Source organism: Elephantulus edwardii, unplaced genomic scaffold (genome assembly GCF_000299155.1).
Source record: "Elephantulus edwardii isolate Elephantulus edwardi_28Jun2011 unplaced genomic scaffold, EleEdw1.0 scaffold00051, whole genome shotgun sequence".
Taxonomy (NCBI): Eukaryota; Metazoa; Chordata; class Mammalia; order Macroscelidea; family Macroscelididae; genus Elephantulus; species Elephantulus edwardii.
Window position 1 is genome coordinate 2,010,964 of NW_006399801.1, and position 26,931 is coordinate 2,037,894.

A 26,931-nucleotide genomic window follows, 5' to 3' on the forward strand; every position below is an offset into this window, starting at 1 on the left:
GTGACAAGTGAAAAGGTCATGCCTTCAAACATTAGCATTGAAAAGAAGCCATGATAATTATTATTTTAAAAATCCTTGTGGTCGTTCCTTTAGAAGATACTTGTGTATAATAACAGCTCACGGGCTAATCACAATGCTTGTGAATAATGTCTGAATTTAGTAACAGATCAAAAATGTTGGTTTTGACTGGTTACTCTTCTAAAGGAATAAGTGTAGAGATAAGATATATCTTTTGCAAAATAAGATGGGAAACTTAGAAAGCAACTAGGCCAGTGTGATTTAGTGGAAGCGTTTCCCCTATCTAAAAATGCAATAAAGATCTTTGTTTTTAAGAAAAAGAAAACGGGGGTGGAGGGGCGTGGAGAGGTGATCTTAGAAGCAATGTTGCATTTTTGTAGAGGGGAATGGTGGATTCTTCCAGTTGGGTGTTTGGAAGTAGTAGGGAAGACATTCAAAATTAATGACAGCCCTCACAAGGCATTTACTATCTGGCATAGTAGTTCCTAAAGTAGAACAGAAGTGCTTAACTCAGGATTGGTTCATTCTCTTTGTTGTTATAGTTGTTGTTGTGTACTATAGAGTCAGAATCAGACCTGTAGTTAACCCTCAGATGGGTTTTCAGAGGCAATTAATCTCACAGGAGGAGATTGCCCATTTTTCTCCTGCAGAGAAGCTAATGGCTTCAAACTGCATACCTTTGGAATTGCAGTGCAGCTTCTTACCAATAGGCCACAAGAAAGGATAATGATGAAATACCCAGATTGGTACAGTGAAGAAAAGAAAAAATTATCTTTATCTTCTTTCTTTCTTTCTCTATATCTATCTATCTATCATCATCGATCTATATAGGGGGCCTACTCTGTAGGGAGGGAACTGTGGCTAGTAGTTAAGGAGCTGTACTGCCAACCCAAAGGCAGGAGGTTCAAATTCACCAGCTGCTCTCCTCAAAAGAAGGGTGGACAATCTCTTTACATGAGATTTCCAGCTTCAGAAAGCCCCATGGCTGGTCAGCAATGATTCTGAGTGTCATTTTCTTAAACACTGTACGGTGTAGGAAATTCTCTCCTTGTGATCATCAAATAGCAAATGTTTCAAAAATGCAATTTTTCAACTTTTGTTGCTATTTATTGGATTTTTTCAGAGATTTTTCCCCAAAGTCACTAAGAAAATGTTAAGCTCGATATGTGGAACTTATTTCAAATGACATGTTTTTATGTTGTTATGCACTGTCAAGTTGGTTTTGACGCATAGTGATACTTTGTAAAGAGAGAAGAAAATACTGCCCAATCCTGTTCCATCCTCCCAGTCATTGATGTGTCTAAGCCCATTGTTGCAGATAGTGTGTCAGTCAATCTCATTGAAGATCTGAAGCATGTTTCTGGTTTTTGGGATTCCAGCAGCCATTTCACACAATGAGATAATTTTAAAGATATAAACAATAATGGCATCCACTTCCTAAACAACATGCCTCTGGAATCTCTCTGAACTTTGATAAATGTTGATAGTTGTAGAGGGACTTCAGGCCTTTTGTTCATAGGGTCACCATTAGTCGTGCTTGAGTCGACGGCAATCACCGACAACCACCACCACCACCAATATCTTAAAATTGAGGACTATAACACCAAGATACTATACAACCAAACCTGTTGTTGTTGCTGTTGTATGCCATCAAGTTGGAACTAACCCATAGCTGACCCTCCAGAGACTTTTCAGAGGCAGTAAATCTTAGGAGAGAAGACTGCCCATCCTTTTCCTGTACCTCAGCTGGTGGATCTGGACCGTGTGCTTTTGGGATTGCAATGTAAGTTCAGATTGCAGTGCAGTTTCTTCCCACTAGGCCACCAGAGCTCCCTAGCCTGCAATACCAAACCTAGTTTGCTCCAAAAACATTTTACATCACAGAGAAAGAAGCTATTGTGTTCATAAGCTCTCATATTTAGCCATTAATATTATGAGTTTGTTTGGTTTTTTAATAGGAGTCTGACAATTATTTTGAACTGAATTTAACCATAGGTGTAAACTCTTTGGGAAAATATGGCTCATGTTCTATATTTATATATTAAAATGCTCAACAACCAACAATTACTATTGGATAAGTGTTCAGGAGAAGACATCTTGTCCCTTTCAGCTCATTTTGCCTGTTAGTAGAGGCCTGTGCACTGCTCTAATGCTGAACCGGTTTCAGTGATAGTTCTGACTAAGACTAGGAGAAAATAGCCTGGTGACCTCCTTCTTAAAAATCAATGAAAAAATCCACCATGGATTTTAATGATCTGTTAAGTAACCCATTATGGTGATATATTAAGACCAGATACGGCTTTGTTCCATTGGTGCTGGGATCTGGGGTTGGCCTGAATGAGGGCTAACTTGTACATGTCCAATTCCTCTTGGTTAAGATATGAGCATTCCCCATCATACATCTGACACCCTCTGTTAAAATAGGTTTATAAGCATCAGTATGATAAGTCATGAAAATCTGAAATAATGAACACTCATAATTGTATAAACAGGTGGAAGGTAGGCTCCATCTTCTTGGGGCTTCATTTTGGACATCTTTGAAGAGAAATGACCATATCTCCTGTTGGACCCTTCAGGAAACAAACATATGTCCAGTTTCCTTTCTGGATAAGGACATTTCAGGTGGTTATCACCTTGACAGACTGATTTCTTCTTTACATGAATTTTCCAGGACCTTTTCTCTTCCTTCAGTTAGGAGAGGAACTGGACTGATTTTAAGCTCTCTTGTTCTGTTGTATCAGGGCCCTATCGTTGTGGCCCTTGTCATTCAGCTATAGAGGCTACCACAGTCAGCCTTCTGCTTTCAGACCTCAGAGAAGAAGCTGAATTTAATTCCTGTGTTCACACAATTTCCCAAGTTGACTGCATTAAACCCTCTTGAGGCTTTCTTTTAACCCTCATCTCTTCTTCAGTGTGGCACCATGATGGCCCTAGCAAAGTTTATAGCCACCAAACTAGAGAGGAAGATGCCTACTCACCTCTTTACAAGTGACTTCAATTTCCACACTTTCCCTATTACACGAAGGAGGAGAATACTTGTCCTCTCACCACATATTCTGGGTCTTAACAGCTCTTCTCATTCCCTGTTTCTTTTTAGTCTTCTTACACAGAAAATGCAAAATGGTGAACCACTTCCCAAAATAACACAGCACTTTCTCAATGTTAAGCATAGAACTTCTATATGACTCAGTAATTCTATCCCTAGTATATATACTAGAGGATTTTTTAAAAAATAACCATGCAGACATTGACATATAGGTGTGTGCAAGTAACATTAATCAAAATAATAAAAACACAGAAACAAGCTAAGTGTTTATCAACTGATGAATGAGTAAATAAAGCTGGGTGGATCCATACAAAGGAAAACTAAGTCAGTCATAAAAAGCAGAGAGGTTCTGATCCATGCTACAACATGGATGAGCCTTTAAAATATTATGCTCAGTGAATAAAAAGAATCAAAATAGAGTTTAATTTTATTTTGATATATCCAGAAAAGTCATATCTACAGTGATACATTTAGATTCTAGGCAAACCTATTGTTGTTGTTGTTATGTGTGCTATTGAGTTGCCTGCAACTCATAGCAACCCTATGAACACAGCGCTAAACCCTGCTCTATCCTGTACCAGTCTCACTGTCTCCAACACACCTACCCCCATTACCGCAGTCACTGAATCAATCCACCTTATTGAACTTATTGAAGGTCTTTCTCTCCTGTGCTGTCCCTCCACCTTCCCAACAGTGGGCCCTCCTTGCAACATGTCTAAAGTATGTCAGAGGAAGCTTCAGAATCCTTGCCTCCAAGGAGCAGCCCGGCTTCACCCTCTCTAAGATGAACTTACTTGTTTTCCTAGCAGTCTATGGTATATTCAATACTCTTCTCCAGCACCACAGCTCAAAGGCATCTATAGAGAAAAATATTTGTGATTACCTAGGGATGGGGACTAGGGCAAGGCAAGTCATCTACAATGACTATAAATGAGTTTCTTTCTAAAGTCTTGAAAACATTAAAAAGTTAGACATGATGATGGTTATACAACTTACTTAAGTTTAAACAAAACAAAAGTGTAAACCAAAACACCTTTTTTTGTGCTTACTAGAACTCGTGTGTAGCAAAGCTCTTTCTGTGTGAATGATAGTGGCCCTGGTGGAGTTTTAATCCCTCTAGAGATCTACATACATCTGATGGATTCTTCAGACTTCTTACCAAATTAATATCACCTTCATATTAATTCTTTAGCATATATTCATCTCAAAACCTAAGCTCTAAGAGAAGGCTTTATAGTTACTTATTTTTTAACATTTACAACATAAAGCAAAAGCAGTTTGTTCCCTTTGCCATTTGTGTAATATTTTTATTTTTCAATTTATCTCATACTTGTTCTGAAAATAGAATCCTCTGAGGGACCTGACTCTATAAATCTTAATGTTGACTCTCCTTATCTCTTGTGTATGTTAATCAAAACACACTATTGCCTCTGAGTTTTCAGTGCGCTCTCTGGTTTTGACTCTTGAGATGTTCCCTCACCATTTTGTAAGCAGAATATGAATTTTAAAATGTGTTAGTTATTTGTTGTCAGCATTTGTAAGTGGCTTTAGGAATGAGAATAAAATCTTATATCATTTGCCATACTTCCAATGGAACATAAGTCTATAAATTAATTTTTAGGTTGGGGCTATTTTAGTTGTCTTAATATTTTGTTAGGTGCCATAGAGTCAAATATGACTTATAGCAACCTCATGAACAATAGATAAGAACCATGTTCTATCCTGTGCCATCCTTACCATCTCTGATATACTTGAGCCCCTTGCCGCAGACCCTGTATCAATCCATCTTATTGAGGATCTTCCTCTCTTTCACTGGCCCTCCACCTTTTCAAGCATGATGTCCCTCTCCACGGAATAGCCTCTTCTAACAACATGCCCAAAGTACATGAGGTGAAGCTTTGTCATATTTGCCTCCAAGGAACATTCTGGTTACACTTTATCCAAGATGTAATTGTTTTTTCTTTTGGCACTACATTAGATATTCAGTGCTCTTCTCTAACATCAGAACTCAAAGGTATCAATTCTTTTTCTGTCATCCTTATTCATTGTCCATCTTTCAGATGTATAGCAAGTGAATGAAAATATTATTACCTGAGTCAGGTGCAACTTAGTCTTCAAACTGATGTAATTACTCCTCAGTAACTTGAAGAGGTCCCTGACTGCAGTTTCCCATTGTGATACTAGTACCAAAGGTGTTGATTATGGATCCAAATAACATGAAGTCATTGGGAATTTCAGTGTTTTCTCCATTTTTCATGATATTGCCTATTGGTCCAGTTGTGATAATTTTTGTTTTCTTGACATAGAGATGCAATTCATATTGAAGAATGCATGCAGTCTTTGATCTTTTGCAGCAAGTACTCCGTGTCATCCTTCACTTTCAATAAACAGGGTTGTATTATCTGCATAATGCAAGCTGTTTATGAGTCTTCCTCTAAAATCCTGCTAACACATTCCTCTTCATAGAGTCCAGCTTCTCAAATGATTTTGTTTTTTTTCTAACATACAAATTGAGGATACAACCCCTGTGCATACCTTTCTTAATTTAAACCATTAGTGTTCCATTATTCTGTTCATACAGCAGCTTCTTGATCTATCTATAGGTTTCACATGAGAACAATTAAGTGTTCTGCAATTTCCATTCTTTTCAATGTTAGCCATAATTTGTTATGATCCACATAGTCAAATCTGGGCTCTACTTCTAATACTGTATGTATGTATGTCTCTCTATTATCTATAGGGTTTTTCAGAAGCTTCTTATTTCAGAAATGAGTGGCCAAGCCTGCTTCCTAGTCTTTTTTAACTTAGGATGTCTACTAAATACTTATTTTATTGGAGATAGAACAGTTTGTGAGTCAGTCAAAATGAGGAGAAACAGCTACAAACATCTTTTCATAGCTGGAACATGGAATGTACATAGCTTGAAAGTTGGAAAACTAGAGATTGTGAAGAATGAAAAGGCATGCATAAACATCAAAATTCTATGCATTAGTAATGTGGGACAGACTGGCTTTGGCCACTTTGAATCAGACAATCACATTGTATACTATGCTAGGAAGGAAAAACAGAAAGAATAGTGTTGAATTCATAGTTAAAAAGACAATTTCAAGGTCTATCCTGAAATACAATGTTTTGAGTGATAGGATATTACTCAAATGCATAGGAAGCTCTGTTAATATGATTGTTATTCAAATATACACACCAACAGCTAAAGTCAAAGAGGAGGTAATTGAAGACTTTTATAAAATTTTGCAGGCTGAAATTGACCAAACATGCAATTAAGATGTATTAATGATTATCGGTGACTGGAATACATACATCGGAAACAATGAAGAAGAAGAGGTAGTCAGGAAAAAAAGAACTGAAATGAAAATAAGACTGAAATGAGGTCAGAAATAGAATACTTGAATTTTGTACATGTAATGAGTTGTTCATTAAAAATACCTTTTTTCCTGAAAACATAAATGGCAACTTTACAAATGGACCTCACTAGATGGACTGCATAGGAATCAGATTGATGACATCTGTGGAAGGAATCATTATTGCAGAATCTCAATATTAGTAGCAGAAACCAGGCCAGGTACTGACTGTGGAACAGATCATCAATACAAATTCATGTTCATGTACAAATTGAGGCTGAAATAAATTAAAAGAAGTCCACAAGAGCCAAAGTATGATCTTGACTCTATCCAACCAGAATTGAAAAATCATCTTAAGAAAAGCTATGAAGCATTGAACACCAATGATCTAAGGTCAGATAAGTTGTGGAATGATATCAGGGATATCAGCCAAGAAAAGAGAAAAAGATTATTATAAAAGAGGAGAAAGGAAAGGAAAAATAACACACACCAAAACCCAAAACGTATGTCAGAAAGGACTAAAAATTGCAGTAGAGCATCATGAAGCCAAAACAAGAGGACATGATGCTTAGGTTAAAAAACAAAACAAAACAAAACAAATCAAACAACTGAACAGAAGATTTCAAAGGTCAGATCAAGAATAATAAAATGTGCATAAAACTTTGGAGAATTTAAAAAGGAAGAACTTGCTTGACATTTCTCAAGCTGAAAGAACTGAGAAACAAATTTAAGCCTGGAGTTGCATTACTGAGAGATGGACTGAGCAAAATCTTGAATGATCCCAAAAGCATTGCAAGAAGATGGAAGGAATACAGAATCACTGTACCAGAAAGAATTGGCCAATACTGAAATGTTTTAAGAAGCACTATATGAGCAAGAGCCAATGGTAATGAAGGAAGCTCAGGCTGCACTGAAGGCATTGCCAAATAATAAGACCCCACGAATAAAATGGATACCGATCGACATGTTTCAACTAACAGCTGCAGCCCTGGATGCACTCACTAGTCTATGCCAGGAAATTTCGAGGACAGCAGACTGGCTAACTGACTGAAAGAGATCCATATTTGTTCCCATGTCCAAAAATGGTGATCCAACAGAATGTGGCCATTATGAAACATTACCATTAGTGTCTTAATTATCTAGTGGTACTCTAATAGAAATACCACAAGTGGCTGAGTTTAACAAGCAGGCATTTATTCTAATTCAGGAGGCTAGAAGGCCATATTCAGGGGGCTGGCTCTAGGAGAAGGCCCACTCTCTTGTCCTCTGGGAGGAAGGCCCTTATTTCTGTCAGCACCTCTAAACCTTGTGTTCCCTGGACATCTCCATGGACCTTGGCCTTTCTCAGTAACATGGAGTTTCCAGTGTTGAGACCTGAGTTTAAAAGGAAGCACTTTAGTCCTAGAGAGTTTTTTCTGGGTGGAACAGAGATTTCCCCTCTCGGCTTCCTTCCCCTGCCATAGTTTATAAAAGAAAACGGGTTACAGGCCACATTCACTCTAAGGAGACTCAGTCCAAGGCTGTGATGGGGTTAAGTTATGTTCCATTCTATCCTTTAGCCTTTAACAAATATTTGTTTTTTTCAGATAATGGGAGACCAGTGCATAACTTTCACATTATATCATTCTTTCTATGTAATTTTTGGAAGATACATTCAATCTGTGAGAGGGAGAAAGCACGTAAGGAGTTTCACAAATAAAGGGTTTTGCTTCTTCAGTAAGAGGAGAGTCTTTCTATAAATTAGAGGAACTGGCTAATTTTGAGATCTCTGGGTGGTTGGTAAGGATTCTCAAAGTTTGTAAACGATGGTAGTAGTCTGAGGCTGGACTGCCAGCTAAGAGTGACAGCTGAAACCCCTCCAGGCTCCGTCCCTTGAGAGAAAGACCTGACAGTCTACTCCTGTAAAGATTACAGTCTAGGACTTGATGGTGCAGGTCTTCTCTGTCACATGAAGTCCCTTTGAGTCACAGTAGCTTCAGTGGCACCCAACAAAGTATGTGTGGGATGGGGGGCATCTAGAACTAGGGGTCAAGTTTAACTAGAAGCGTTAAGGACTCTGCCTGTGCTGATGATAGAAGTTTCATACATATATTTGAAAATGATATTTAAAAGCATAGATAATTGCTAAGAAAGAGCATAATTCTAAATGGTGAGCCTCTTTTCCTGACTAATCAGCAAGTAAAAGAATTTTGGAGTGTGCTAAGAGATACCAGGATCATGGGGGGACCTAGGTATGTCTACCTTCAGCTGAACCAGAGAGCTTTGTCCAGGTGGATGTGAAGCCACAGGACAATTTCTGTTGAGTCATTTAGTCAAGTTCCAGTTTTCTACCAACTTTCTTATACTTTGTTCATTATTCCAACTTGTTGTTTTTGTTGTTGATTGCCTTTGAGTCAAGCACAACTCATAGTGACCTTATGAATAAAAGATCTGAAGCCTTTCTGTAAGTGTTAATATTTACCAAAGTTCATAGAATTTAAGGAGACTTGTTGTTCAGGAAGTGGCTGCCACTCCTGCATCCAAACTTAGGAGGTTTTTTTAATCACTTGTATTTCAAAGAAATATCTCTGTAAGCCTAATATAGTTGAGCACTTTGCTGAGGAGAATCAGGAACCTGGCTTTGCTGACCAGGTTGTGTCTTTTTTTGGCTTTTCAGTTCCTGCAATGATAACATCCTATCCAAATACAACCCTGGCCACGCAGGGTCAGAAGAAGGAAATGAGTTGCACAGCCCATGGTGAGAAGCCTATTATCGTCCGCTGGGAGAAAGAGGACCGGATCATCAACCCAGAAATGGCTCGTTACCTTGTCTCCACCAAGGAGGTGGGAGAGGAAGTGATTTCCACTCTGCAGGTAAGAAAATTATTAGTACAACAGAATAACTCTAATGTCATTTGCAAAATGAGTATCTTTTTTGTTCTCTTTTCATAAAAAACCAAAACCAAACCCACTACTTTCAAGTCAATTCTGGCTCTTAGCAACTCTTTAGGACAGAAAAGAATTGTCACATTGAATACGTAAGGCAGGGGGTGGCCTAGTGGTAAGGAGTTGTACTGGCAACGCAAAGGTGCACTGTTCAAACCCACCAGCAGCTGCATAGGAGAAGGATGGAAAATCAACTGTCATGCAATTCACTACCTCTGAAAAAGCTGTGGGTCAGTTCTGAATCGATGGTACACCACAACAGCATGAAGACAGACTGTCCCATCTTTTTCTTTATGAAGACAGACTGTCCCATCTTTCTCCCATGGAACAGCTATTAAATTTATAAGACTGGTTTTTCTCTCAGTCAGCAACCAAGCTCTTAGCCACAGCACCACTAACCCTCCTTTCTTTCATATAATTATGTGGTAGATAGTGAATAATCCTGGGATTTAACTATGCAGCATTAGTTTTCTCCCCATTTATACCAGAATGGCTCTGGTGGCTTAATTCACAGGATGTTGCAATCCTAGCAAAAAAGGACACAATTCTTTGGCAGTTTGAAACCAAACATCATTCAGTGGATAAAAGATGGGTAATCCTCCAGTGTGATTTATAGCCTCTGAAAACCCACTGGAAGGTCAGCTGGGAGTCACTTCTAATTTGATGGCAATGACTTTAACTTTCCATATCAAAAGGAAGCTCTGGTGGCCCAGTCCATAGGGTATTGCAGTGCTAGACCAACAGTTGCACCTCTCTGGGGGTTCAAATCCACCACCAACTCCATGGGAGGGAAATGCGTAGTCTCCGTCCTTCAAGCTCTGGCGGCCTAGCTGCACTGCAGTCCCACTGCAGAGCGAGCTGTGAGTCAGTTCCAAATCAAGGACAATCAGCTAAAGTATTAAGAGTTTTCATACCAAAAAATTACAAAGTAGCCTTCAAAAATAGTACTTTATTTTCAGTAGTATTAAGAATAAGGTTGTTGTGAATATAGAGGTGAATCCAGCTGTTTTTTTTAAATGTAAGAACCAATATATTTTACTAACATTTAATTCTAGAAGAATGATGATTGATGCAAATTTTATCTTCCTATGAAAAGGGATTTTGGAAAAAAATAATGAAACTACCTTGCTTCTTTGGAGAATTCCAATATTAAAAAAATCAACAAAAACTTCTAAATCTTATCATTAATAGAAGACCATAAAAATTAGGAAAATACTATTATTATTATTATTATTATTATTATTATTATTATTATTAGGCATTATTGGTTGCTGAGTAAAGCTTTTAGTGAGGGTTGGAGAGTATGGTAAGAGAAATGATGTGATTACGTATACATAACTGGGGGGGGGGGCGGAGGGAATGACCCTGTGTTTGAAAGTGCTTATATTAGTTCTCCAATCTTGAGTATTTCCATAACATAACTAAAAGAAAGGTCTTAGATGATAACTCGTTTTCACAGGGTTTATAGATCTGTTTCCTTAGACTGGTAGCTTTTGATGCTTCAAATGTGCATTGTAAGAAGAAATATATGTGAGATATATAGCAACCTTACCATGGCATCTCATACTGCTGGCATAAGTTACACTTCAACCTCGCATGGATCATGGACATTGAAGCTGTGCGTCTGCACATTTATATTTGCATTAACATAATTCTCTCCAAAGGTATTCATGTGTCTTGGTACTATGTCTCTGTTTGTGAGCTTATTACACATATGTGCTTGGGTGGAGGAAATGAGGTAAGAATGGAGAGGAGACTTTCACAAGCAAGTAATTTCAGTTGTTTCATGTTACTGAATACAATACTCTTTCTGCTTTATGCCTAGATTTTACCAACTGTGAGAGAAGATTCTGGCTTTTTTTCCTGCCATGCAATCAACTCCTATGGGGAAGACCGTGGAATAATTCAGCTCACAGTGCAAGGTAGGGAGAAGACATAAAGGAAAAAAAAAACACACCACAAAATCAAACACCGATCTTTAAGAAGAATTAAGTGTATGTTTGTGCTCAGGTCCCTGTGTGGCTCAGCTTTCTGTGTCTCACGTTCGGACGCTCAGAAAATTTTGCATATATGTACGAGGCCACTGATAAGGTAGTATTTTGCAGTGCCTGTGAAGTTCAGCCAGACAGGAAAGATGCCTTTCAAGGAGTTAAGACTGATGGCAGGTTCTTCAGGAGGAAGGCATGGAAGTGGAATACTGTACCCTCTTTGGTCAGTTTCAGGAATTGTAGGCATCAGAATGAAAAGGGAAATTTAACAGAACAAAATGTTATTTGAGTTATATTCTGATCACTTGCTATCATCTGAGAGCTAGACAATGAATAAGGATGACAGAAGGAGAATTGATGCCTTTGAGCTGAGGTGTTGGAGAAGAGCACTGAACATCCAAATGACGGCCAAGAGAACAAACAGATACGTCTTGGAGTTAGTGCAGATGGAGTACTCTTTGGAGACAAGAATGATGAAACTTTCCCTCACATTCTTTGGGCATGTTGCTAGGAGGGGCTATTCATTGGGAAGGTTGGAAGGTGTGTGAAGGAGAGGAAGACCCTCAGCCAGGTAAATTGACATGGTGACTACCACAATGAGTTCTTGTTTGTCAGGAAGTGAAAGGATGGCACTGGGTAGAACAGGGTTCAGATCTTTTGTTCATAGGATCACTGTGAGCTGTATTCTACTCAACTACACCTAACAGCAATGACAACATAGATTACAACCTAGAATATTGTTATTGTTATTGTTATTGTTGTTGTTATTGTTAGGGACTCTTGTCAACCCTCCACCTTTCAAATATGGTGTCCCTCTCTGATGAATAGTCTCTCCTTGCCCAAAGTATGTGAGATGAAGCTTTATTATATTTGGTCCCAAAGAACACCCTGGCTCTATTTTCTCCAAAACATATTTGTTTGTTCTTTGGCAGCCCATGGTATGTTCTGTACTCTTCTCCAACAACACAGCTCAAAAGCAACCTAGAATAGTGAGATTTAAATCCTATGGATTTGGTTCTATTATGCAAGTATTAATATTGAAACTGGGGAACAAGTAGAGTTTTTTGATGCAATTAGGAAAGCAAAACAACGCTCCTCCAGATGGAAGCATTTGGCCTTTTTGGTGACTCCCATTTGGCATTTCAAATTTCCTCTTGTGTCAGAACTGTGAAGTAACCCTGGCCTCTCTATTGGTTGCGCAGAGCCCCCTGACCCTCCTGAAATTGAGATCAAAGATGTGAAAGCACGCACAATTACCCTCAGGTGGACCATGGGCTTCGATGGCAACAGCCCTATCACAGGCTACGATATCGAATGCAAAAATAAATCAGGTAAGTCCTTTATTGCCTCCTGTGCAGGTCATTTCAAGTGCACAGTTATTTATTTTTCCTTTCCTTTTCATTTTACTTGCAAGATGAAATCTCTAATTGTAGCAACGTAGAAGGCACCCTTCTTGCCAGATCATCTTTTCTTGAGTGAAGGTTATCTATGTTTCCTCTGAGGGGATGAGGGTGTCGTGTTTTGAGTGGACACATTTTGTTGAGGGGTTCAGTCTCCCTACTTTATTTGCTATCCTGAGCTGGGTGTCCTCACTGCTGATGGGCATGGGGACAGCTCTTGATAGATGCAGGCTGATGTTCTTGCTTCCCATCTACTCCTGCTTCCCATTCACTTCTCAGTTCCCCAGCTGGTGACCGCTCTGGACAGTGACCCTGTGTCTGGAGCCCCGAGTTCTGTCTGTGCGTGGCATCTCTGTGTTGATGGCCCTGGGTGGTGATCCTCAGCCCATTGTAATTTTGCAGAAGAAGAAGTGATCTTGGTTGAGTTTAGGCACTCAATTTGTAGTCACTTCACAAACTGTTACAAAGGACAGGCCAGTGGGACTTACTCATACACCCAGAAGGCACACATATATATGTATTCCTCATGGGCCAGCCGGCATCTGGTCACATCAGCAGGAATCTCATCAATAAGGCCACCGATTGGTCAGGACCGCTTGGCAGGTGTGTCCTTTCACCATCCTAAGGGGGAAAGCACCAGGGCCATTTTATGCTTTACTGTCACTCTAACCTAGGGGACAAAACTACACCTGTGGCCTCAATTCAGAATTTTTATTGCAGCTCATAAAGGAGACAAAGAATTAGAGCAGTATCAGTATGTAAAGAGTTAATAAAATTCTTAGAGGCCACAAAATAGCCTATTTCCACTTTGTAGGCCAGAGTATGTTATTTCAGATTACACTGTCAGGATTGATTTAGTATCTTTTAAGCTGAAGCTGTAGTAAAAAATTAAGCTCAAGCCAGCTTGAAAGACAGGTCAAGACTGAAGGAATATTTTAGTAAGAGCTTGCCAGGGACAGGCAGGAAATGGGAATTATAAAGGGACACTCAGTAACGGGTGTAGAGGAGTTTGGGAAAGCTCTATTTTTAGATAAAAAGAAGATACAGAATCCAGAATGGAAATTAAAAAATAGTATCTGAGACTTGGCAGTGGTTTAGAAAAAAAATGTAGTGGAAAAACAAGGCAACTCAGTTATCTGCACAGTGTCCTCAGTTGCTGTAATACCTGGCATAGAATCAGCCCCTGATTCGTGGGATCCCACCAACCATGCGAATACCACCAGGTCCTACACCATCCTCATGATCGAGTGAGGATTAGGGAGCTGTGATCCGTTGTGTTTTCAGAGACTAACATTCAGACATGGATCACCAGACATATCCTCCTACTGCCACTCAAACTTACCCAGCATCATTGCAACACACATACCCCCATTAACAGACAGGTGATGGCTATGCATGAGGTGTATTGGCCAGGAATCAAATCTAGATAGCTCACCTGGAAGATGAGAATTCTACCACTGACCCATCAGTGTTGCTGTTGTTAGGTGCTATTGAGTATGGCACAACTCATACTGACCTTATGAACAACGGACTTGAACCCTGTTCTATGCTGTACCATCCTCACTGTCCCTGACACACTTAAGCCTTTTGCTGCAGTCACTGCATCAATCTACCTGAAAGGTCTTCCTCTCTTTCACCATCCCTAAACTTTCCAAGCATGATGTCCCTCTCTAAGGAAAAGCTTCTCCTAGCATCATATGCAAAGTATGAGATGAATCTTTGTCTCCAAGGAGCCTTCTGGCTGCATGTGCACACATAGGTCCCTATGCACACACCACAGGGAAGCCCTTGAGAGGAGTCCAGCTGTTCAACTTCACTCTGTCGCTAGGGCACATATAGATCTGGTCAGAGCTGCAACTATGGCCCATCCAGGGGAGGCTAGTGATCTAGGGAGCAAGCCAGTACTGACCCCAACATGGGATCTTTTGAATTAGAAAAGGTGAGATTTTTGAAAGACTAAAGAAAATGTATTTTCTCTTACTAAAATAAGGTCAAGATAGAGCCAAGGAATTAATAAAATCTTTGAGATGCAAAATCTTTTCACGCAAAAGAGATACTTCTTAATTGTGATAGGTATGTTCCCCCTTTCCATTGCATTGCCCTATTCAACTTCAGGCTCACCTTTAGATGTATCATGAGACCTTTACCTATGATATTGAGAATGGGTGGTACGAGTAATTAATGCTTTTAGCCACCACCTAGAAGTTTGAGTCTGCCCTGAGCTCCCTCAGAAGAAGAGTCTGGTGACCTGCTCCTGAAAGGCCAGCTGTTGAAAACCCTGTGGACATCGTTCAGCTGTGTTCATACAGGGTTGCCATGAGTTAGAGTTGACTCCATGGCTACATTTTTTTAAATGAAAATGAGCTACCAAAACTTCATAGAAAGAGACTTTAAAACTGGTGATAGCAATGAGAATTTAGGGGAAATGGTGATAAGATTCATGAGAAAGCCCCAGAGAGTCCTCAGAGGGCTATCACCCCACCCCCCAAATGCATGTGTTATTCATTGAGCTGTGAGTCAGTCAGTCTACTAGAAAATGCAGAGTAGATCTCTGCAAAGGTGGACGTGGTTCAAAATGCCAATGAAACCACCAAAGTTATCTCTGCGGCCAACTACTCATCCTAAAAGAGAAGTGTGGGATTCCTGAGAGGTGAGCCACTCCTGAATTAGGCTTCACAGCGGAGAGAGAAAGTGCCATGACTGTCCTACCAGGACACAGACCATAAGTACTTTAGTCATTGGCAAGAAGGAGACTTGGTCACCGCTTTAACATTGCCCTCAGAGCTTGTGCTATTTCATTCATTTTAACAGACATGCGTTGAGTCACTTCCCAGTGCCAAGTACCTAGAACATTGTTATCTGCTGGAGCTTTGGCTCTGAAACAGAAGTTGATCTCTGCCTAAGGACCTCATGGTAGCACAGAGTATTTCCTTAAGACCAAACCAGTTGCTAGAGAATTGATTCTTACCCATGGAGGCTTTATGAGTATGGCAGAGGGGAACTGTACTTTATAGGGATTTCAGTGATTGATTTTCAAGAGTAAATTATGAGGCCTTTCTTATGAGCTCTGGGCAGGCTTGAAACATCATCCATCAGCTTGTACCTGACTTGGGTTTCTGAGGCTGTAAATCGCAATGGAGGAGGTAGCCTGTCTTTTTCCTTTAGAGCTATTGGAGGTGTTCAAACCAACATAGGGTTACAGCTTTTGGGTGAGCAGCACCACTGTCTACAGACTAAGCCACCAGAGCTCCCTTTTTAGTTAATAGTGGAGTACAAGCCATGTGAAGGAACATCGCAGCATTTAGTAGCACATTATTATTATTGACTGAGTCCATGGTCTACATCATGAAAGCGGGCTTGAATGATTTACTGGATGCATCAAATCTCTACACTGGTGCAGGCACTGGCTGCTCTAGGTATCACACACAACCGTGGGACTTCACTTAACTCCCCAGCTTCAGATCCTAGGCTGGGTGGGCAGCCTTGGCTCGCTCTGGCCTGGTGAAGTCCAAGGTGGCCATAATGGCAATAAGAAGACACAAAAGATTCTTGTGTCCTGTCATGCAAATGATCTAGCCTGTACAGGCCTCTGAAAGCCCTAGCTTGAGTTAGAGACATCCCATCCCAGCCACCTCCAACCAATACACTCTGACCTCTTATTCCCTCTAAATATCTCTGATGGTAGTTCCACCTTGTGGCATAGAGACATAGTGATTTTTAAGTAAATCTTAAATAAACCTCACCACCTCTGAGCAATAAAATGTCTTCCTAGCCATAAATATTTCATCTCTCAGGGTTAATGTGAGTACTGAATGTGATAAAGAACCTAGCATAGTAACTGCATATAGTTGTTATTGTTAGGTGCCTTCCAGTGAACAATAACTCGTTTCATAGCAACCCTATGAACAACAGATCTCAAATTTACCCTATCTGCACTATTTTCATGATCTCAGTTATGCTCAAGCCCATCACGTTAGTCTCTATGCCAATCCATTTAGTTGACGTCTTCTTTTATCTCTGAGCTTCTACTTTCCCATCAAATTGTCTTTAAGGATTGGTTCCTACTGAAAGTATGCCCAAAGTAAATGAGATCAAGTTTCACCATCCTTTCCTGTAAGGAACACTCTAGTTGAAGTTCCTTCAGGATAGATTTATTTGTTCTCTTGGCAGTATCAGGTATATTCAATATTCTTTGTCAATGCCACAATTCAAAGGCATTAATTCTTTAGCAGTCTTCATTATTCATTATGCAACTTTCGGATACATAGGAAGTAATTTAAAATTTCATGACTTGGCCCAGGCCCATCTTAGTCTTTAAACTGATATCCTTGCTCTTTAGAATTTGGGAGAGGTCCTTAACGGTAGATTTCCTCAATGCAGCATGTCTTTTGATTTCTTGACTGCTGCTCTTATGGATGTTGACTGTAGATCCAAGTAAAATGAAATCATTCACAACTTCAAACTTTTCTCCATCTATAATTATATTGCTTAATTGGTCCAGTGATGGGGATTTTTGCTTTCTTAAGGTTCAATTGTGACCCATATTGAATAATCTTTTCTCTTATATTGTCTGTGCTTTAAATCTTATTTACTTTCTGCAAGCAAAGTTGTGTCATCTGTATAACACAGGTTGTTGATGAGTCGTCCTCTAATTCTGGTACCACATTATTTTTTATATTCAAGCTTCTCAAATTATTTTATTAACATACAGATTGAATGGGTATGGAGAAAAGATACAACCCTGAAGCACACCTTTCCTGATTGTAAAGCATGCAGTGTTCCTTTTCTCTGTTCAGACAGTTGCTTCTTGGTCTATGTATAAATTTTACATGTGCATAAATATCCTGAGATTCTAAATGTTATCCATAATTTGTTGTAATTTACCTAGTCAGATGCCTTTTCATAATCAATAAAACACAAGTAAACATTTTTTTCTGGTATTCTATGCTATTACTATATCATATTACTATATTATTAATATCGTTTTGTTGAGTACCGTTGAGTGAGAACTGAGCCATAACTGACTCTCCAGTGCATTTTCAGGAGCAGAAAATTACATGGGAGGAGACTGCATATCTTTCTCCCATGGAGCAGCTGGTGGATTTGAACTAATTTGGAATTGCAGCATAGCTTCTTGCCAGTAAATGGATGATACCGGTACTATCTGATGTTGTCATCATCATGCACCCTAAAGTCAACTATGAGTCATAGTGACCCTATAAATAATGACTTTGAACTTTGCTCTATCCTGGGCCGTCCTCACCATCTCTGAGTACAGTTGAGCCCTTTATATAATAATTGCGTCAATCCATCTGGTTGAGGGTCTTCCTCTCTTCGATGGACCATCCATCTTTTCAAGCATGATGTCCTTCTCCAAAAATTGGCCCCTTCTTACAACATACCCAAAGTATGTGAGATAGAGTCTATTTTCCTGCCTCCAAAGAGCACCCTGGTTTTCCTTTCTCCAGGACAGACTTGTTCTCTTGGAAGTCTACAAGATAGACAATACTCTTCTCCAACTCCACAATTCATAGGCATTAATTCTTGTTCTATCATCTTTAGTCATTGTCCAACTTTCAGATGTATAAAAATAATTGAAAACACCATGGCTTAGATTGATTAGGCAAAGCTTAGTGTTTTGGTTTTGGTTTTGGTTTGGTTGGGGTTGTTTTGTTTGTTTTCCCCCAATGCCTTCCTTGAAGCTTGAACTTCTTTCTTTTATTACTGTTGGTTCTTGATCATATCCTACTTCCTGAAATGGTTCTGCGTCAGCCAATTCCTTTTGGTATAGTGACTCTATGCATTTCTTCCATCTTCTTTTGATGCTTCCTGGATCCTTCAATATACCTCCCATGGCATCTTTAAGTATTGCAACTAAAGGCTTGAATTTGTTCTTCATTTCTCTCAGCTTGAAAAATGCTGAACAAGTTCTCTCCTTCTGATTTTCTGAATCCAGATCTTTGCACATTTTGTTTAAATATTTTACTTTGTGATCTCCAGCTGCTCTTTGATATCATATGTTTCATCTTTAACTGCGTCATTCTTCCCTTTGTTTTGTGTCCTCGACATTGCTCAATTCCTAAAAGAAAGCTTCAGTTCACCCAGAGGTACCTCTGAAGAAAGACCTAATGATCTGCTTCTTAAAAAATGAACTGTTGAAAACCCTATGTAATATACTCTGACATACATGTAGTTGAAATGAACCAGAATCAACACTAAGGAATCAGTTTCAGAAATTTCTAAAACTATATTATTATCAACAAGTAAGGGATTATAAAAGCAGATATTCATCATGACTTATTCAGCATCTCCCAGCTATGATGAAAGTAGCTAAGTTGGATAAATCTGAACCCTATTGCTCTGATCCTGGTCTGCATGGTTGTGCCACTGTGAATGTGCCACAGCTCAGTGGTGATGAAGGGACTCATACAAGGTGGGCCTATACTCTAGAGTGCAAGAAGGCAGGCTTCTGTGATGGCTTGATTTATCTTGAGAGGCCTCAGAAATTCATAAAGAGAACAAGAACAATTACAGAATGATGATAATGAATCAGAAATAAGCAATAAAAATTAAACAACAATGGAATTACTCTTGATGTCATACCAGGAGCAAAATTAAGCAACTTTCCTATGACTGCTGTTGATAGGTGAAGGTAATGACTTCCTTAAGGAGTCAGGAGCCAAGGCCAGACCAAGACTGGCTGATCATATAGGGAGGACAATGCCAAGGTCAGTCAATGCCCAATAGTTTCTGTCCAGGAAACATAGTTCAAGACTCAGCAGATCCCACTATAAACTCTATTTTGACTTCTCTGGTGGCTTAGTGGTAAGGAATTGTGCTGCCAAGCCAAGGGTATGTGGTTCAAATTCACCAGTTGCTCCATGGGAGAAAGCTGGGCATTCTCCTCTAGCTTGATTTTCAGTTTGTGAAAGCTGGATCAGGTTTGAGTTGATTCAGATTCAAAGTGCTCAACGACATTTTGCAGAGAGGAACTCCAGGGCTGAGCCCTCATCTTCCCTCAATCCCACTTGCAACATATGCATAGAAACAAGGCCCATTGTGCCTTCAAAAGCAAACAGAGGTGTGTTTTTGACTGGGTAGCCCGGAACAGCAGAAAGTTTCTGAGGCAGAAGGTGCCCTACCTCTGTCCAGGCAGACCCTGTAGCATCAGGTATTGAGGCCAGTGCTCTTAGTGACTCTAAGATTGAATTCTGCAAAAGCATCGAGTACATCAGGAATGTGGAACAACCCAATGTTAAAATAACAATTGCCAACACTAAAAGGTACCAGGCCCCATCCCCGATTTTTTTATATGAATTGAACTCATATGCCAATCACAACAACTTGATGAAGCAAAAATTGCTGTTAGTTTTATTTTACAGATGAGGAAATTAAGGTACCAAGGAGGAGCCCATGTGTAACCACTGTGGCAGTACTTTTCAAATGAGCACTCTGTCTTGGGTTATTTAAAAACTATCAAATTGAGAAGTAGCCTATTTATTTTTAACTTCTACACAAACAATGGCAGTCCTTTGCATGTAGAGATGGGGGAAAATGCTATTGGGTATCTATACTTTATCATAGTAAAATATAGTTCATCCTAGCACTGAAATAAGCCACAGACACTGAAATAATTGTTATTTGTCACTGAGTTAATTTTTGACCCATGTGACAGGGTAGAAATGCTTTTTAAGGTTTTCTTGTCTGTAATATTTACAGAATAGTAGCAAAAAGATTAACCATTACGCTGCCAGGACTCCTTATTATTTCTCTACCCACTGTGATTTAGAGCATGACTATCAGTTGAAACGTTGATAGTTCAAACCTACCCAGAGGTTCCTGGGAAGATAGACCTGGTTATCTGCATTCAAAAGATCACAGCCTAAAAATACCTGTGGAGCAATTTCACTCCAGAGACACATGAACTCATGGAGCAGTTCTACTCAGTAGATAAATGGATTCATGCTGACATCAAGCCCTGTCTGGACTTCTGTAACCATCATCCTTCCTTTCGTTCCTGACATCCCAGAGCTTCTGGTATCACTTTGCATGCTGGTCATTGGGAGCCTCACCCTGCCTGCTGGATGTTTTTACCCAGCCCCCACCTTAGTAAATAAACACTTCGCTAAGTGTGTTTATGAGCGCCCTCCTCTAGGCTACCTTTGCTCTCTGGGCCTGGGAGCCTATAATAAATTCCCCAGAAATTTCACTCTCCTCCCTCCTGTTTGGATTCTGATCTGAACTCTCAGTTCATGCTTTTTATCTTCATGTTTCTGGATTTTGTAGTGTACATTTTTTTTACTCTATATTCTACTCATATTTATTTTAAAATTGTGAATATTATCAGTAAGTAGTTTTACAGTATCTTCGTCAGTTATTATTACATCTGTTGAAATGTGCTTTAAAACGGCATTGTTCAAAAGCTATTTGAGTTTTTCAATAGAGCTTTATGTTGAAAAAAGATTAGGAAAATAATATAAAAATGACATAGGATACAGTTTTGTTTATAAACCAAAAGGCTTCTTGGTTCTGTATGTGATGTGTTCTTGATATTTCACATTTCAATCCCACCCTACCAATGTCTCAGAATCTCTGTGTGAAATTTTTTAAATCCCACTGTTATGTTTTCAAGTACCCAGTGTTTGTGACCCAGGATCTGCCTATTTGCCCATCAGCCGAGGAGCTCAAAAGTCACACTTGGAGTTATATTCCAATTCTATTCTCCCAGGTCATTTCCTTGTTTTACTTTTCCTTCCAGGCCGTATCATTTCCCAGAGTGGCTTTAACTATACTTTCTCTTCCTTCTTTCACTTTAAAATCCTTCGTAATAACATATTTTTCATCATCCCCTTGACATATAACTAAAAATTCAACCTGATGTTTTAATTCATTCTCTAGAAGCCATGATAATTGATACCATCTTTTTCATTTAAAAAAAAAATCTTATTACAAGGAAGAAACAGTGAAACATGTCCCTTCCTCTAGGACCTTTGGCTTCTTGCCAAAGTCTTCCTGCCTTGGTCTTCCCACATGAGTTATTCATACTCATGAGAATTGGTGAGTGGTGGAGGCAGCCAGTGGATATTAATATACCTCTTCAGGAGGCTCTCAGCTATTCCCAGATATATACTCCAGTGAATACAAGCCTGTCTTCATTGGCCCTACCAGTACCAGAAACTTCCATACCACCCTGGTCAGAAGCTTCCATACTGTCCTAGTCAGAAGCTTCCATACCGTCCTGGTAAGAGCGATAAGTCACCACAAGAAGTCTCCTCCATTTTGTTCTAATAAGCAAGCTTCTCTGTACATTGCAGTACATGTAGTTCCTCCCTGTTGTCCTAACTATCCTGTCTAGTATGCCTGGCTCTTTTGGGAGGATGGACAAAGCTCATCATTATGTGCTCTTTATTGGAACAAAATTCCCTTCCTTTCTTTGTCCTCTATTGGTTCTCTTCTTCATCTTTAGATTTTCTCCCCTGGAATGAATGTTCTTCCATTCTCAATAACCTTTGCCTTAGATGAAACTTTCTTAAATTAGAGCATTCACTGAACATCCCATGGACTGCCAAAAGAAAAACAGGCATATCTTAGAGAAGGTGCCGCCAGAGTGCTCTTTGGAGGCAAAGATGATAAAACTTGGTTTCACATATTTTGGACTTGATGCTAGGTAAGGCTCTTCCTTGGAGAGGGACAGCATACTTGTGAGTGTAGAGGGATGGTGAAGGGGAGCAAGACCCCTAACTGGGTAGATTGACACAGTGACTACAGCAGTGGGGGTGTGTTAGAGATTGTGAGGATGGCACAGAATAGGACAGGGTTCAGATCTGTTGCTCATAAGATTGCTGAGTTGTACTTGACTCAACACCTAACAACAACAATAACAAAGCATTCAAAGGCAATCATTATGCTCTATTGTTTTCCGACAAATCCAGAAAAGCTCTTGCATTTATGGCTACAATGCATATCTTTTTGTGAAAAAAGAGAGTAGGATTCAGAAGACTCTGAAATCTTGATACTTTCTCCTTACTCTTTACACATGCCTTCCTTTTTGTCTGCTATGTATGTCAGACACTATGCTAGCCTTGGAGGTACAGAACAGGACAAGGCAAGCATGGTCCCTGCCCAGATGGAGCTTAGAGTTCACCAGGAATACAGTAAACAACTGAAACACAAGTATGTTGCTCACCTTGGAAGAGAACTAGAACTCTGGGGAGTGTGGGAATGTATCAGCATTGGCTTTGTCCACTATCTCAAAGAGAACTTTGGTCTTCCATAACCATCTCTTGACCAGATCTCGTGTAGCAAACCATTTCAAGGGGTCTAAAATTATTGTACTGTGATGGCAGCTTTGGTGGTGGTGGTATTATATGCTGCTGAGTTGAATACAACTCATATCGATCCTACGAATAGCAGATAGGAGCCTTGCCCTATCCTGCACTGTCATTATGATCCCCACAATGCTGAAGCCCATTTTTAAAATCATTATGTCAGTTCATCTTGTTGATAGATCACTATCTCCTCTATTTCACCAATCCTCTAGCTTTCCAATCCCACTCCACATGCATACTCCCTACTATAGCCCTTCCCTGATCAGTTCAGACCTTATATGTCAAAGCATCTCTTTCTGTCAACTGCATTCGCCAGGCCTGATAAGCACAAACCAACTCCTCTTTCTCTCATCCCTAGTCATTTGGCACAAGGTTAGCAAGCACTGGTCTCTTCTCTTTCCCTCCCCTCTCTCATTCTAATTCGTCCAGGGCTAGGCCACTGGGTGTTAGTCCTTTCTGTTTTTCATGTCCCATAAAGAGTTGGAACAACTAAAAAAACATCAAGGGAGAAGCTGTCTTTAGTCTAGCAGGGAGACACATATTTAAAACCATCTGGAAGAGATGTAGGCACAGAATGGCCATGCTCTATTTCACCAGGGGATACATTTACTGTCCTAAGATCATGTGTTCACTTCTACCACACAAGGAGCTCCATCAAATCTCCGACTTCTAAAGGCCTTTCACCTTAGTGTGGTAAATGGCCTCGTGTCCTGAGAGTTAATTACCAGTTGGGCTTCCAGACAGATTTTCTTGGTCTAATCAGCCCTCAATGGCTTCAGATATGGTCTTACTTTCAGGAGCCTAGACTAAAGGTCAAATTGTTTATTGTTAGGAGCTTCCCCACCTCCCATTTCCTCATCAACAAGTGCCTGGACTCTTTCTGAAATAAAATGCATCAATGGACATTCTCATCCTTAGCTGAAGTCTGAAAATCAGCAAGTACATTGCCACTGACTTCATGATAGCTCCCCAAACAAGGCATGTGCTGTGGTTAAAATTAGCTCTTTAAAAACAAACAAACAAAAACCAAACAAAAAAAATCTGTCCACTTACAGATTAGGGGCTATGTGATGCAAAAAACCCTGAAAATTGATAAATATAGTTGGTAAGTATTGTATATCCTGGAGACTGTTGGTGGTATCTGTAGGAAATATTCTTGTTTTAATCTACAGTAAAAATAGCTGTAGTAAATATTCATTTTATCATCTTGCATTTGGTAAAGAAACCTTCTTACCAGATATAACAAGACTTTTCATAATTTTTAAGTATTGTTTAGAACAAGGGGTGGGGGGGAAAGATGGCACATAGATACAGAGGTTATTAAAAACATAATTCATAAAATCTTATACAGTGTGTACTTAGAAGTAGCTGTTATCCATTTTACTGATGTCTCCAGCACGTGTTTTCTAGTGAACATTTTAAATCTGCCTGTTCTGTATTTCCACTGAACCTCTCAACTCCATCTCTCATTGTGGAAAATGACTGGGGGCTGGCCCCCCACTGCGGGTGAACTTTGCTGGAGAACTGGGGATATTATATTAAAAATTCACTTTGAGTTGACATTTCTCTTTCTCTCCTTTCTTTCTGTGTGTGTGTGTGTGTGTGTGTGTGTGTGTGTGTGTGTGTGTAATTCCTACTTGCAAATTTTCAAAGGCAGAGGAAAAAAACTCACGTCTCTATTTCTTCTTTTTTGAAAAACAAAACCCAAAAGACTCCTGGGATTCTGCTCAGAGAACCAAAGATGTTTCCCCTCAGCTGAACTCGGCCACCATCATTGATATCCACCCTTCCTCCACCTACAGCATCCGCATGTATGCCAAGAACCGGATCGGCAAGAGCGAGCCCAGCAACGAGCTCACCATCACGGCGGACGAGGCAGGTACGCCTGGCCCGGCACACGTCCGGCTCTGGAGCTCACTGTTGGGGCTCCCCAATGATTGCATGCAGAACCCTGTATTGGCCTCTCGGAGGAATACTGTGATGAGTGTTCTCCATAGTTCTGTGTCCTGTAAAAATCACAGACATTGCTCTTCAAATAGAATTACGTTCAAGGTTTTAATATGCCAGAGTTAAAGAAAGATATATGGGACTAGAAATCTCGTGATATTATAAGCATCGTGTTCACTTTATAATTACTTCATTTGAATACATGAATCCAATTGCAAGAGAGTTTTATTTCATGACTCTGGAAAACCAAGGTAGAGAGAAGGGCTTGACTGCAAAGTTGTGTTGGCGATTTTAAGGATTTTAATATTTTTAATAAACTATATTGTGCTTTCCCTCTATTCCAAAGTAATTTGTTTAAGGTATTAAAATATTTTGAGACTGTAGATAGATGTTTTAAAGAAAGTAAGAACTGCATTTAACCACCTAATGCAAACCTGTGAATGTCTGGGTGTAACCTAGTAAACAGTCTTTGGGACCTGTTTCATCACATCTTTGCACATGCGTGTTCGCATACAGATGGAGGCATATGTTCTTTAGCCCTGTAGTCCTTATGGGTTGTCAGGAAATGAAATGAACCTGTTTGTGGAGGACTAGGTGACAAGGCAGGGAATGGTGCAAGCTGGAGATCAACCGACCTCCTTTCAGGAGAGGGGAAAGCAAACACCTATGGGCTTCTTTGAGGAAGGAAACATAAGGAATCAAGACCTGGCTCAGTTCTTGGAGGAGAGGCAAGTCTGGCCCTGAAGCCTGCCCTCTTTTCCTGCAATCTCTGCCGACCAGGCAGTACCTACTGCAGTGATCTTGAGAGGTTGCATCCTTTAATCCTGCTTCACCACCAACATGACTGAGGTGATTATCGTTTCCAGAGACCCGAGAATCCCTTTACAGTTAGCTTTCAACTTTGATAACAGCTTGTCCTTGACTAACGTTCCCACTTGTGGTTCTCCGTTACCTTCGTCAATTGTACTCCAAAAAGACAATGCTGAGATATATCTATATCTATCTATCTATCTATCTATCTATCTATCTATCTATCTATCTATCTATCTATCTATCTCTATATCTATATCTACATCTACATATATATCTATATATATCTTAAATACTTTCCAACACATTGTAATGGTGTGTTCTACAGTTTATTTAACACATCCTATGTTTTTAGCTATATAAGCTGTTTTGATATTGCACTATTATAAACATCACTGTGATGACTGTGATGAGTATCCAGTACCTCAACCTTCCTTCCAAACTTGCTTATGTTAATTCTCCACGAACTGGAAACTGGGATTGCTTGATTAGAACATAAAAAATAATCACAAAATTACAAAAATAATGTATTTTCTCTTTGACTTATATATCTCCTAAGTTTCCCTCAAAGAAATATGTTTAACACATGTTAAAATAGGTTCTCTCCAAACTGCTAAAAAGTGCCTGTGTGTCAACACTTTCGTTGTAGGTGCCGTTGAACTGTTTCTTATGTAAAGCAACCGTACAGCAATGTATAACCGAAGTGATGCCTGTCTTACTACGTCGTCACAATCACTGCTGTGCTTACGCCCCTTGTTACTCCAGTGTGTCAGTTCATGTCATTGAGCAGCTTCCTTGCTTTTACTGACCATGACTTAATCAAGCATGATGTCTTTCTCTAGGATGGTCCTTCCTCGTAACATGTCCAAAATGTGTGAGAAAAAGGCTCACCATCCTTGCTTCTAAGGAGCATTCTGGATGCATTTCCGGAAAGATTTGTTTGTTCTTTTGACAGTCCATGTTGTGTTCTATAATGAAAATTATTTTCAAGCATCGGTTTTTAGATAGTTTTATGCTTAAAAGTCTGAATGTGAACTTGCTTCTGATACTTGGTTATAGTATTTATCACTTAAAATACATAAAATAGGGGAGGGTGACATTTAATAAATT

General features: G+C 39.6%; 1 protein-coding gene across 1 annotated transcript in view; it reads left to right on the forward strand.

Moving 5' to 3' along the window:
- The window catches only part of DSCAM (Down syndrome cell adhesion molecule), an 845,501-nt gene that overhangs the window by 633,120 nt on the left and 185,450 nt on the right, over positions 1-26,931 (forward strand). The window contains exons 12-15 of the mRNA XM_006886768.1: positions 9,080-9,276; positions 11,174-11,270; positions 12,539-12,667; positions 24,776-24,943. Coding sequence (XP_006886830.1) covers positions 9,080-9,276; positions 11,174-11,270; positions 12,539-12,667; positions 24,776-24,943 — 591 coding nt within the window. The remainder of the gene's footprint in view (positions 1-9,079; positions 9,277-11,173; positions 11,271-12,538; positions 12,668-24,775; positions 24,944-26,931) is intronic.